The sequence below is a fragment of the Oncorhynchus gorbuscha genome, linkage group LG05, assembly GCF_021184085.1.
Source record: "Oncorhynchus gorbuscha isolate QuinsamMale2020 ecotype Even-year linkage group LG05, OgorEven_v1.0, whole genome shotgun sequence".
In the NCBI taxonomy this organism is placed as follows: domain Eukaryota; kingdom Metazoa; phylum Chordata; class Actinopteri; order Salmoniformes; family Salmonidae; genus Oncorhynchus; species Oncorhynchus gorbuscha.
In genome coordinates this window covers 26429641-26443893 of record NC_060177.1, presented here as the reverse complement: position 1 = coordinate 26443893, position 14253 = coordinate 26429641, and the positions used below count along the sequence as shown (strand labels likewise).

The 14253-nt window shown below is 40.3% G+C and overlaps 2 protein-coding genes across 3 annotated transcripts in view; both read right to left on the bottom strand.

Annotated features, from left to right (window-relative positions):
- Window positions 1-1133: 1133 nt before the first annotated feature.
- On the bottom strand, window positions 1134-2988 carry LOC124035057 (tetranectin-like protein). Of its 2 annotated transcripts, none has more exons than XM_046348473.1 (3): window positions 2781-2988; window positions 2583-2675; window positions 1134-1598 (listed from the first exon to the last, which is right to left on the bottom strand). In XM_046348473.1, exons 1-3 carry the CDS (start codon window positions 2887-2889, stop codon window positions 1201-1203), a joined length of 600 nt encoding a protein of 199 aa, XP_046204429.1. In that variant the 5' UTR covers window positions 2890-2988; the 3' UTR covers window positions 1134-1200. The 2 variants fall into 2 exon arrangements, with proteins under 2 accessions (XP_046204429.1, XP_046204430.1); XM_046348474.1 differs by having other exon boundaries at window positions 2583-2669.
- Window positions 2989-4412: 1424 nt separating this feature from the next.
- Window positions 4413-14253, bottom strand: part of LOC124035754 (synaptic vesicle membrane protein VAT-1 homolog-like) — a 38168-nt gene continuing 28327 nt past the window's right edge. Inside the window, exons 8-9 of the mRNA XM_046349397.1 lie at window positions 9894-9977; window positions 4413-6866 (exon numbers count right to left, since the gene is read on the bottom strand). Coding sequence (XP_046205353.1) covers window positions 6768-6866; window positions 9894-9977 — 183 coding nt within the window. The 3' untranslated portion in view covers window positions 4413-6767. The remainder of the gene's footprint in view (window positions 6867-9893; window positions 9978-14253) is intronic.

Below are 14253 nucleotides of genomic sequence, written 5' to 3'. Positions count from 1 at the left end.
TGTATGTGATATTGTACCCCCTTGCCCAATTGTCCTTGGTATATTATTTATATATACTTCTGTTCCCCCATGTGTTGATTTGTTGTTAATAAAATATATATATATATGTATATATAAAAAGTATGTAGGGAATGTATGCAGTGGTTGTTCTAGCTTGTATGGCTCCCTAGGTCTGGGCCCCCTTCAGCCCCCACTGACTGATTTTACTGTAAAAACTTAGAGTTGCGCTATTTGATAGATTCCCCCGCTCCTCCTACTTCAGGCTTCAAGTGGGGAGACCTGAGGTCTGCCTAGCTCACAAACTAGAATCAGGGAGCCCACTCCGACAAGGTTAATTGACCCACAGTCCCACACGGTGACATGTATCAATGACGTGACGTGCAAATGAGAAAACTGATCACGCAAATATCACCATTCCAATATTTTTTTGTGTGGGTGCCCGGTGCCGCCTATACAGTACCTAAATCCACCACTGCATGTATGTACAGGTAACTGCCAAAAATAAAGGAAACACTTGAGTAAATGAGGGATACAAAGTATATTGAAAGCAGGTGCTTCCACACTGATGTGGTTCCTGAGTTAATTAAGCAATTAACACCCCATCATACTTAGGGTAATGTATAAAAATGCTGGGCAGGCCATTATTTTGACTGCCACATAGGATGACAATGCCCCATCCACCGGGCAAAAGTGATCACTGAATGGTTTGATGGTGGTTTGATGAGCATGAAAACGATGGAAACCATATTCCAGGGTCGTCTCAATCACCAGATCTCAACCCAATTGAACAGTTATGGGAGATTCTGGAGCAGCGCCTGAGACAGCATTTTCCACCACCATCAACAAAACACCAAATGATGGAATTTCCTGTGGAAGAGTGGTGTTGCTTCCCTTCAATAGACTTCCAGATACTTGTGGAATCTATTCCAAGATGCATTGAAGCTGTCCTGGCTCGTGGTTGCCTAACACCCTATTAAGACACTTTATGTTAGGTGTTTCCTTTATTTTGGCAGTTACCTGTATGAATGTAGGCCTATGTATGGATGTATGTATGGGTGTAATTTATGTCTGGCTGTCTGTCTGTTATGGCCAATATCAGAGAGACTCACACTGGAACCATTTCCTATGTATTTTTTAATGACGAGCATAAATGATCATCAGGTTGTCAACAACCATCTGGTCTCCATGGTGGTACACAAGTTAGGGAATGGGGTATTCACAAATGTACTTTTTCTTGCCAAGGCAGACCTCATCATGCCACTTTCCCTGTGCAGCCAGTGAGAGCACGACACAGCTCTCCCTCTTTGTCCCTGTGGGCTGCTTCTTGGTCTTGTCCCAGTTGAAGTAGCTGATGGGCATGCTGTTGACGTCTACATACTGGCCCTCCTTCACAATGTCTGTCACACCGATCCAGAACTCCTTGGTACCTGGCGCACTCCTCTTGGCATAGTCCCTCAGGTCATTGTTTTCATTGAGGTCACGTGGAGTGGCAAGTGTTCCACCCCATGCGATGCAGTGTTCATTGGCCTCATGGTAGTGCTTGGGTTCCTCGATGGTCAGGTAACACTTCCTGTGAGCTTTGATGCCACGAAGACAAACTGGAAGCAGAGGGAAGCAGTTTAGTACATTTATCTCCTTAAAACTTCCTCAGGCAATAACCCTACCTACCTTGCTCAAATATTACTGAAGAATTTGAAACAAACGAAATATATATTTACATGATATATTGGTGTATAATGTCTCACTGACATTTTCTAATCTATAATCTATCAATCAGACATAATGAAGACTAGTAGGACCAAGCAAAGGTTTTCATCTGTATCCATGTTTCCTAAACCAAGTTCCCAAAATAAGACATAAGCCCTTTCAGTGGGAGGAACAGACAGAGGCATACTATATGAGACTGTAACACTGTTCTTCCACCCTCCCTGTATAAAGAACCTGTCTCATCATAATACTTTTATATCCATCATCATACATTTCACAATGTGCTCCAGAAATTCAACTGCATTATCTTCCACAGCACATGACTCAGTGCTCTGTCAACATCATTATTGCTACTGCGAGGCATGAGGTTGAAGGTAAGAGTACTCCTGCCCTCTACTGGTGACTGAGCACATTAGTAAATGTCTGGGGTTAGCGTGAATTACCATAATAAATACAAAATCATAATTTCTCTGCATTAATCCCACACTATTAAAAAAAAAAAGTTCCAAAAGGGTTCTTCGACTGTATCCATAGGAGAACACTTTTTGATTCCAGGTAAAACCTTTTTGGGTTCTACATGGAAATCAAAAAGGTTCTACACCTGGAACCAAAAAGCATTTTCTTAAGGGTTTTCCTGTGGGGACAGCCGAATAACCCTTTTATGTTCCAGACAGCACAATTTATTTTCTCCAAGAGTGCATGTACCAAAGGTACATACAGTATACACCTGCCTAACCCATAAGAAACATACAGTAACTGCTAAATCTGCATGAGTAACAGCTACATTTCCTCATGAGAAGCATTCCCTCTTTGAAACCCTCCTGGCCATAAAGCAGCACTCAGTTTGAGCGCACAGAGCAGCCAGCTCAGCATACCTGTCTGCAGAGCCGAGATCTCCTTCAGGGAGTTCACCTCCTGCCACAGCTTCTCCAGCTGCAACTTTACATCATCCTCATCTGCCGCTGCATCTCCATAGAAACACAGACAAGCAGGCAGGCATGTCAGAGAGAAAATGTACAGAAAAACATAGTAGAGCCACTGAAGTTTAGTGTAGTGTGTGTGGTGAGTGTTACCTCTCTGTGGTGCTGGCACTGCTTTCCTGGTACGAGATGGATGGCTATATCCCTGGTGGAGCAAGGTAAGAGAGATAACCAAAAAGATGGGGAGAACCAAACGCGCCATGTCTGCACTAAATTCCAACAAAAGAAAAAGGGCACACCTTTTAACATTGACACAGGAGCCCAATGCACCGTGGGCAGTTCACTATATACAGGCTCACTGTTTGCTCACTGTTTGCTCCTGCAGTGATTCACCTCTCATTGGCTGACACTATGTAACTTTGGGTTTTTTCAAACGTCAGGGGGATCTCAAATACCATGGGTGGGGTGACAACAATGATGCCCCTGTTTCTGCCCATTCATAAATATTTACTTGGGACAAGGTGCAATTCATTTACCCTTTTCCCCATCCATTTCACAAACAAGCCGTAAATTCATGGACTGCAACACTGCACAGATTGTTCTGCATGAGAATATCTGATAGCTTCTGTATCTGACCTCCCACCATTCCCCTGTGCATGGATACATTTGACGCACAGTGAAATTAACCCTGAAAAAAAATGTTGTTACTCCCTAGATGGCTAAGAGATTTGTTATTTTATACGCCATGTCACCAACATTATTTGTATGACCAAATGCATAGATAGGTCTCCCAATGTATCAAAACATTATGAGGATGATGACATTTTGCTTGTCAACTCTAATTATATCTCATTCAAATGTGCTGAAAATACAGATTCAGTTGTGTAACCATGGAAAACAGGGAGCTTAATAGAGCTGAGGAAGTTCAGCTCACAGCTCTGGTGCAGCAGAGGTTCTTTTTAGTCTGTGATGTTGTCGAGTAGACAGATCAGATGGAAGAGTGGTGCAGTATTAAGAAAAACTCTGCTGTCTGATTGAGAGAGCCGGGATGCCCAAGCACTTAAACATTAATGGAGATACCGTTCAAATTTGATTAGGTGTAATGATACAGTAAATAATGATGTCTGTGTGAAACCATTTGCATGAATTAATTCCCAAAACCTGAAGAGCAACATTGAAAAGTAATCACAATGTCATAACAACACTCTGTAACCCTGGTCTCATCCAGATAATAGTCTAGGGCTGTTGAGAGTTGCAATATGACCACATAGTTAAAGTGGTTTAGCTACACAATGATAAAAGGATGCAATCCATATTTCAAATAGATTACAGCATTGGAGCATAAAACAGTAAAAGATCTTCGGCCTGCCAGTAAATAGCAAAGGACCAACCTCATTTATATTGCATAATAAAGGTGTACATACCCCACTGCTATAAGTGGAAATGGGATGATAAGAGAATATCAAGACTCAAAGTGATTGGGAGAGATGAAAATCAGTCATTCATGTTGAATCCTTATGACTTAAACAGATAAGAATCTAAGAAATCGGCAGAGCTACTTAAAGTAACCATGGTCAAAGTCTATTTACTGTTGTTAACAGGCAGGTATTTACAGTGAGAAAGTTACCATGGATTTAAAGCTTAAATCATTTTTCATACTGTACATTCTTGGAGAAATACCCCAGCCTATGAGAGTGTGATATTATAGGGAGTCTTTCACAGGGTGGCTTGTGGAGAAAACCTGCAGATGACACAGGCCAAGAAAAACACACAGCTTTCCCAGAATGCTCTGCAGAAACATTTATTCATGTAAACAGTACTGGACTACGTACAGTATAACATAACAAAAACACTAATACCAACAAATACAGTTAAACAATAGCTTCATATAAGTCTGTAATCAGGCTCCAGCTACAGTACTAAACACACCTACATAGTTTGTTTATCTTTTTTTACTTTTAAGGCAAGATGACTATCCATCATAATGACCTCCCATGGAAACACAAACATACACACTGCAAGTTACTCTACACTCTAGACCTAGACTAACAGGAAAACCCAAAGAGACATTCACATTTAGATGTACTGTTCTCCTTCATTAATATACTTGATTTCCAGCACCATTGCCAAGTCTATCATGAAAGGAAATAGGTGCAATGTTGTGATGTAGCTAATAAAATGTTGAATAAAATGTTGTGACATTTAATGTGACTTAGCTAATTAAAAGATCATATGAATGTTGTAAGTGGCAAATGAAAGATCAATGAAATGTGTGGAACTGTATTTCTTCACCAGTGGGTGGTTCGTTTGGAGAAGCACAGCTACTTTCCAATCACTTCTACAGCCATGTAATAAATCGGCCCTTTCTTCTCATACAGACAGTAGGGTACATACAAACATGTATCATCTTTTCTATTCACTTGCAAAGTTACAAGAATTGTATGCTGTTTTATACTGTGTCTGTACATTTATTTATGTGTCTGTACATTTACATGTATTTTTGGTTTGGGAATACTCCTGAAGGTAATATGTAAGCTTGCAGTTATATGAAACATAGCTGCCTTAGCTAGATTTACTGTTTATAACAAGGCGATTGAATAGCTTTCATCTCCGTACCATCAATGGTAGTTTCATATTTTAATGAATAAATAGCTTGGTACGTTGGATGATTGATTTCACACTTTCCATATGGATAAGACTGATAGCACAATACAGTTGTCATACTCCATCTCAAATGAGATGGTAACATCTGATACGAATAACTCCTGTCCTGTGGTATCCACAGCAATAGTACTTCCATTCTTGATGGCCCATCAGCTCATCTGTACGTGAATGTGTCTTTAGTCCTCCCTCTCATTGGCACTCTGTTTGGGAGGCATAGTACACTATACACAGGCACCAGCCAGTAAATGTAACACAACTTCTTACACACACACACATAAAGAACACAGACTAAACAGAAACGGGTGTGGTTAATCATCATCATTACCTGGCCACCATGCCATTTCTCTCTGCATTGTTTGTCTGAAATGTGGACTATGGATGAGGCCAAAAGCTGACATTATCGTTCTTATTTTTATTAGTTGCAGAAATGTAGGAAACACACTCAGAATGTTACCTGGCATTTGGCAGAACCACCATGAAATTTAGTGTTTGTGGAATGGGTACAATTCAAATACTGAAATCTTCTACAAGACTGCTGCAGACTTCTAGCTCAAAGGCACTGGTGATTCCATAACAACATCGCAGAAGGTCGGATCTCTAATGTGTCGGTAAACATGGTAGCAGGCATTTACAGTGGCATTTCCTAATACTCTCTCCTAGCTCACACACTGCTGAAGATAACCTGAGAGAGGAGGGTGAGAAACGATCTCAGAGAGTGATTTTGATAAACTCACTGCAGCAGGTGGAGGTAAATAGCCCAGGGCCAATCTGCTCTGGGTTTGCTGTGTATTTAGTGGTAATGGGGTGATCAGAGTGACTAGTGTTCATGAAGCAGCCAAAATGAATCTCACTTCTGAGTCATCATAATAGTAGCAAAAGAGAAAGGGGAATATAGCTTAGAGGAGATGTTAACTCTAACACCCACCCTCCTAGTTTCCCTCTTGTTTCAACCATCAAGACAGGAGTACAAGCACGGTCAATATCACTTATGTTCCTGGTTCACTCTCACTCACTTACTTACTGTTCTCTTTAACACTCAATCACTCACTCTCGTATTTTCCCTAAAAGCAACATAATCAACCCCTTATTCACTGCGTTCCTACTTTGCTCCCTTGTTAAGGTTGCCATAGAACACAATGAACAATGACGAGGCTGCAGATAAGTCTAAGCATCTCTTAACATAATTTGTTCAGCAACACAATGCTCATCATAATACTGGATAGTGAATGGCACTTTAGCTGATGGGCAACTTTGACAACCAGTGTCGTATGAGTTTCCATATGTCTTTCAAACATCTTACATAACAAAAGACAACAGACCCACACACAAGCACACAAACATACACTCACATACTGTACAAAGGTTTGAGTTCACGGTGCGTAGTTCGGGTTGTGGAGTCATCTGTTATGGAACTAATCCCCCGCTCCACCTCCTTCCTTTGAGGTGTCCAGGCCAGTTGTGGTAGCGTACCTGGGCCTACTGGATGAAAGGCATGCGCTCCTTGTTGTCACTGTCCCCTTCATGTTCCTCCTCCTCCTCACCAGCCTCACTGGTCTCTGTGCTGTCACTGGCCATCTACACAGAATACAGAACACACTGTAATTTATCCAAATACAGAATAGAGTACCAATACACAACATGTAGGGTATAAACTGTATCTATAAGAAAACATCCAAAGACAAGGAACAAAGGATACAGATATTAAAGTATCTGTCCAGTGTTCCAGATTTGTTGTGAAATATTACCTACAATTAATCACAATATGAATTAAATAGATTACTAATACAAAATATATATAATTAAGGATGTTAAAAAGCAGATTTTCTCTGTGTCCCTGCTTGGCGTTTCAGAAACAACACTGGCATATACTTGGATATTCAAATTAGTTCCCATGTGGAGGCACTGGGGCAGACTTCCTGAGCCTGGCTGCACTAGTCAAATAGAATGGATGGATTCAGGATTTGAAAATACACAATAAAACTACTAAGGCACTTTACTATAACAGCAATAAATTAATAAATGCACACTGATTATTGCACAATTATGAGTCGTTTCTGTTCTTTGCTTTGTCATTATATTCCTAATATTTATGTTGTTTTCAACCTAAATAACGTTAGCTAACTAGCTACTGGCTGCTGCTACCTTTGTTAGACAACAGCAGCTAACTAGGTTTCCCCTTGACCTAAAACTTTAAGCTGCAAACCACAGGATTTAAAATTGAAGGAGGCAGTGAGATGGTTGTGTGGAGGATCTGCCTTGACTTGCTTTCTTGTTGGTTAGCCAGCTGGCTTATTTAGCATTGATAGCGAACCTTAGCATGCTAGCTAACGTTAGCATGCTAACATTAGCTAACTGCTTCTAAACAGTCAGCAGGCCAACTCTTACTAACCTAGGGTGACTACAAGTCCCGGATTGTGCGGGACAGTCCAGCAGTTTGGCCCTTTTCCCCATATCCCACAACCATACAATTATGTTCTGCATTTGATTAACAAATTCAAAAACCACTCATTTAGATTTTTTATTTTTTGTCCCGTATTTCAGTCAGCCATTCCAACCTGTCTCTTTTCGCTTATGGAAAAAAAATGAATATCATAAGAATGTGGTAGCCTACTGGTGATGTTAAACACTTCTCCAATCATTGCTGAGATCTGATATTCTGCACAGCAAGACGAGATGTAGACTAATGTCATATGCTTATTGTCAACCAATCATATTTCTCAAATCCGTTCGGGCTAAATTCTAGCTAAACTTGGAGAGGACAGTTAGGCCTAACTATTTTCAAAAAGCATGCTCCAGATAAAGAACTACAAAAGTAAGTAAATAACCGTATTAGACTGAAAGACGTCATTTCGTCAAACTTGTGAGGCTCTCCATGCTCATTAGTTGCACAATAAACATATTTGCTGCTACTTCACTAAATCTGATTTTAACGTCTCCCTTCCTAGCTATTTGACCTTCCATGAGACCACCAAAAATATTTCCTTGGCCAAATATTCCCATATTTTCATAAAATAGCCACACATGTAGTCTCTCATTTCTGCATCACCAAATCTTTCGAAAGGCGTAGCCTAGGTGCGCTTCAATTATTTATTTGGTCAACGGACTGCAGGGGTGTAAGTGCTGCCATTACTCTGCTACTTCTCACAATGGTGCTCATTTAGTAATGTTAGATCAAAGCTGAATCAATGTCTTAGAAGATCACATAATGATTCATTCTCACTGTGCACAGACGTCAATTCATTTAATTGAAATGACGTGGAAACAACGTTCATTCAATCAGTGTGTGCCAGTGGATTAGTATTCTACATAACAAAACCAAATATAATAGCATAGTATAACATTACTGTTACACCAAAAATACCACTTAATTTCTTATGAGATTTTAGGATGGTAAACTGAATATTCCCCCAAAATGATCAGACGGCCAAAACTCAACAGCGCCAGAATGTGCTATGATTAAAAAAATTAAAGTACAGAAATGCTATGAAGTTTAACACCATCTGCTCTAATTTGCCCACGAAATAGGAATTCACGAAGATCTAAATACATATTACCATGAAACTATTTGAGATCAAATGATCGGCATGCAGACGCAGTTTGGACATTTCACTGGTAAAATGTGAAGAATTATCATTCATTTATGACAGTGATGATGCTATGGCCTATTTTGAAATGAGGGATGCCTAACTTGGTGTTTGAGGGTATTAAAAATATAAATGTTTCTTGAAACAATATGTATGGCCATAGGTAGATGTTGCAATTGGAGGATGCATTTTATGCATATTCTATAATGATATTCAATAGGCTATATCTGGGTGGGATGGGGACGTGCTGCTAAATGTTTTTATTCATGAAGGCAACTGTCTCGCGAAGGTCCCGCAAATCATCCTATTGTCCAACATTTGGGTATTTTAATTGTGGTCTACCTATACAAACCACATAATTTGAAATAGAAGTGACAGGTGAGATAGTTGTTGCATAGGCGTTGTCCTTTTTGCTAACACCAGCTGTGGATTGCTCGGCGTGCTAGCTATCTTGCTTGTGTGCAGTGAGTGTGCATTACTGAGCACGTGCCTCCCATTATCTCAAGAATGATCCTTCACCCCACTGGAGAATAAGAACAAAAAGGCAAAAGCTGCTGGACCAATCACATATGGCCCAAGCAAATTTCAAGCATTACATTTGATTTTTTTTAAATACAATTAAAAGAGTTTGAGATGGGGTTTTACTGGACAGTTATTTTAAAAGTATCAACATTGAATCTACATTTTGTCAACGCTGCTCAGGCTTTTGTTTCTTATGTTTGCTGCTCGAAATGGGGACGCTGACATTCACAGGTCACTATAGAAACCAGTGCCATTGGAAGATATCATATTCATTGTTATCAGACTCAGTTTTATCTAGGAACCTCAAACCTAACCATGTGTTGATTTGGCCAAGAGTTTTCCAGGGATAAATTTCTCACTGTGGTGAGTCATGATGCTATTTAATAATTTCCTTTTTCCTCAAGGATTTTCAAACTGGTTAAATGCATGTGCAATTTTAGACCACTTATTAATAACTTGTTTTTGTAGAAAAAAAAGGTCAGGGTTGTGTACTTACCAAAGGAGTGGGAGACTTCTCCACATCCAGGATTAGCTTTCCTATGTTGCCTCTGTCGTGGATCCTCTGCATGGCTTCTTTTACCTGGGGTACAAACACAATAACAAATCAGACAAAATACTGACTGTCACATAAAATCAATGTCAGTAATAACAATATATACCATATAGTTTAGACATTCGATCCCCCAAAATACAGCTTGTGATTTTGTTTGGGAGCTGTATGTGACCTTCTGAATAGAGTGTATGCAGTTTTAGGCACTGCACATTAGGTGGCAGTGGTGACACAGCAAGCCCATGAAAAACATAGCAACAGAGTGTGACGCATGTGCACAGAGGAGTATGTGCACAGGAGTAGACGTTGCAATCGGGGTGATAAGGGTTTGCATTTCTCATCACAACAACTTCAAAACTACATTTAACAGCATCTTCCATCCAAAGTCTTATAATAGGAGCCAGCTAAAAATCACATTCTTAAATCATAGAGTGTTTTAAAATAACGTATAGGTGCATTGAAATTTGTTGTTTTACAGGGTTAGCCATGGTGCAATCTTTATACACAGCCCAACAAATTACAGCCAACAACCACAACTAATTGGTGTTCAGATTCCAAACTCAACCAATCATACGACCAGTGTCAGTACATGCTCTCATTTAGAATGATCAGAGTGTTATTATCTGAGCGGAACAGTTGCTACATGTGCTAAGCTGAGGGCCATGTTTTAAAAGGTTACTGCCTGTTCATTCAGCTGGGTGGAAGTGAGAGGTCAAACATTCCACTTCCCAGACAGACAGTAACTTGAAGCACACACCGGTTTTCTCTCAAATAAATCAGTGCAGGTCACTGTATAATCATTCAGTAAAGTCATCAGAGCCAGCACACATTTAACACAGCCAGGATGTGCACAAAGCATGACGATCATCACACCATTTCACAGGACTGAAAAAATCTGTGTCATTTCTAGAATACTGTAATTTGTATATTGCGTGACGTGGTCTGATGGCTTTTCTGAATTGATATATGGCCGGAGAAGATTAGCGTCCCTGTCCTTCATCTAGCCAGACTCAGTCAATACCCAAACCCTCCGTCAGAGCTCATGACATTTACAGATGATTGGAACTGCTCCCCGCCCACCTAAAAAAAAGGTGCTGCAAGTGTATTCCTCCTACTTCTAAGGAGGTCAACCCTGCCACGCCAATACTTTTCATCACACCATTTCACAGTATGACATATAGCATGATGAGATGACCTATAATGATTACCTCCTCTAAGTCAATGCCACTGGAGACCACTTTAGGGCTGCCCTTCCAAGTATTCTTACCTTACTGTCAGACTCCATTTTAAAGTTGCATCTCTGCCTCTATACTCTTTGTTCTATGTGGTGACGTTTCACCAATCCCAATGTTTCAGTGCTCAAAGCACACCACTCCCCATGCTCCCCATCACCTGTTGCTACGTACAGCAGAGAAGGGATAGCTGAGACCAGTCTGCCCTGATGCATCTCAGGGATATTGCCTCTATGCTCAGTGTGATTACTGCAGAATGAATCCATTTACAGCAGTCCATGGCCTGGCGAGCACAATAAAACGCATCACTGAGAGAGTAGTTCAAAATATATCTTTCAAGGCACTGTGCATTTTCAAAGTCATATCCATATAATGGAGCAATTGTCTTTGAGTGTTTTGAAAGGAAGCAACTGAGAGTCATGAGTAGGCAACCATTACATTATTGTAATATCTTTAGCATGGAAATGTATCAACGGTAACATTTCTACAATGATTCCGAAATCCATTGAGCACATATTGTGTTTTCCCTGATTGTGTGTTGTTTCATTCCCCTCGGGTTGGATAGATCTCTAATTTCCTTTCATTCATCCCTGGTCATTTCTAATGGCAGTAGTGTTTGCATTACCAGAAACCCACTTGAGATCACAATTAGGAAAATGAGTGTACCATGAACAATCCTGCAGTCAAATACAGGGAGATGCACTAGAAGGCTCTGTGTAATTCAACATGATGCACTCTGCAATGGAAAACATGAGTCACATGGCTCTACAGTGTGACCATTTTACTTGCATATGTACCTAAATATTTTGCTGTGTGACCTGGAATTTTAATATAGGAGCACCAGTGCTCTTAAAATAAAATCACCCAGATGATAATTGTTGCAATGATTCCTTCACTGTACAGCAGGCCCTTGGTGCCACGGAGTATACGCTTGCATCATTGCAACAAAGAAAACTGCTTGTTACCTCAAATATTTCTAATTGCGCTCTTAAATTTCATGTGCTCCCTGTTAAAATGGTCAGCGTAGAGCCTTGAGTCACATCCCTCCCTGTAGGTAAACAATTATCAGCATGTGAATAATTATCATTCATAATGTTCAAAATAAATCTAATACATGCTTACTAACTCAGCCACACAGAATATCCCAGTGTACAATAGCTTGTTAAAAATGAGTTTTCAATGACCATTGACTCAAAGTGGAGACTGGCTGCTTTAGTAGTGGCAGCTGTGAGCCACTCCAACCTGATGGGTGGTGGGTTGTGGAATTAGATCTAATCCCCATGTTATTCCTCCTACAACTCCAACAGGATTTACCAGACTTGAGTAGCACCGATGTTTGAAGTTGGAACAATAACTATTTTTCTTTTCTTTCAAGACTAAAAACTGATATAATCTAAAATGTATTTGAATGAGACCATTTTATCCAGTTTGAATGGCAAATATTTTTTGCCTTGGGATATCCAAGTGGCGTGCTATCCAGACAGTACTCAGTAGGTACACCATGAGAAAACCATTTCTACCAGGTAGGTGCACCAATCCCTGTCCATACATAAATTAAGATGTTAGTAAATAAATGATGTGATGGGGGAAAAAGTGGGATCATAAATACAGCCTTGTGAGGTCATACAATTACTGTGATTCAGTGGATCCCTCCATTTCTGACAAATATTGCCTCAGCATTTTCCTACAAGCCACTGCAAACAGAGTACTTTCAATGTGAGACAGTTGTGTTGGTTTGGGCGGCTGTGACACCTTACATGGTTAATCCATCCCCCACCTCATCTCCACCCCCCATCTCTTAATCTTTAGGTTCCTTTGTTAAAGAAGATCTAGATTTAAGGTGTCTGCAGGCTTCCCATCCGAAACAGTTTGGAACAGTTTGTCCATATATTATGACAACATTTTGTGACGTTTTTGTTCGGCATGTTTGTGCACAAAAAATATCTTGAGGCAAGCCGAAGTCAGTAGTCGAAGTCTACGCCCCTTTGTCGATGATTGGTCAACATTAGGGATTCTTGAATGACAACAAACAGTTAATTGATGAGAGACAAATCGTTTTCATGCAAATTTATTCACTTGAGATATACTGAAAATAACATCTTAGTTAAATGTAAAATTGCGCGATTTGTCAAAAATATAAAATTATTCTGTCTATTTTGAGGAAGTGGCTACGGCGTCTCAAGATGGACAAACAGTAGTATTGACACTTTTTTCTAATTTTTCAAGCAAAGGTCTTTTAATGGGGTATGCAAGCACACTCGTTCATTTCACATGCGGAATGCTTAAGGGCATTGAGTCTTTTCATGGGCTGAGGAGGGTGGAAGGAACTCAAGCATGAAACCAGAACAACATAATCCAGACTGTGAACCAGCAGTCTGTGCCAGTGTTTGTTCCTGTGTTCAAAGCCATTATCAGAGTTACTGCATTGGAAATGATGTATACTATAAAGTCATTCAATAACTGTGCTGGAAGGTAGAGGGGTTTCATGGAAAAGGGTAATGTGATTACTCTCTGATCTCGCTCATTAAAACTCATGGGGATCAAACATAATCACTACATGGGAATAGTTCAACCCCTCAGAGATGTTGACCGTGGATGGCCTATATCACTGTTCTCATTACCATGGTACACACAGACAATGTACCTCTTTGTCTGGATCCCATTGTTTCCAAAACATTCTTTAGTTAAAAGAAATGACATAGCCTAAAGCAGAAGCAGGTCAGGGACTGTTAATGTGATGTTAATTAACAATGATGGAGAATTGTGGCTGGTTGGAGAGTCGGTAGGGGGTAAATTGTGAAGCAGGCACATATCTGAGAACCAGCAAGGAGGCTCCGCCATGCTTTATCCATGGTGAACCCCTACTGTACTCCCTGTCTAGATCCCGATTACACCCTAATTGGCCAAGACACTCCAAGTTAGACAGGCAATGCTACATGGGTATCCAGGCAACCTTTCCTTCATTCCATTCTGAAGACACACCCTCCACCCAGGCGAGAACCGTTTTCCAGGCTCAGCATTTACACTAACCAACGCCCCCTGAATTCTCATCCCACGCACACAAGCAATGGGAG

Coding starts and splice junctions, on each gene's coding strand:
- LOC124035057 (XM_046348473.1), bottom strand. CDS start 2,889: ATGGCGCGTTTGGTTCTCCCCATCTTTTTGGTTATCTCTCTTACCTTG. Junction 2,676..2,780: donor AGTGCCAGCACCACAGAGAG/GTAACACTCACC, acceptor GTTTCTATGGAG/ATGCAGCGGCAGATGAGGAT. Junction 1,599..2,582: donor GATCTCGGCTCTGCAGACAG/GTATGCTGAGCT, acceptor CTCTGCTTCCAG/TTTGTCTTCGTGGCATCAAA.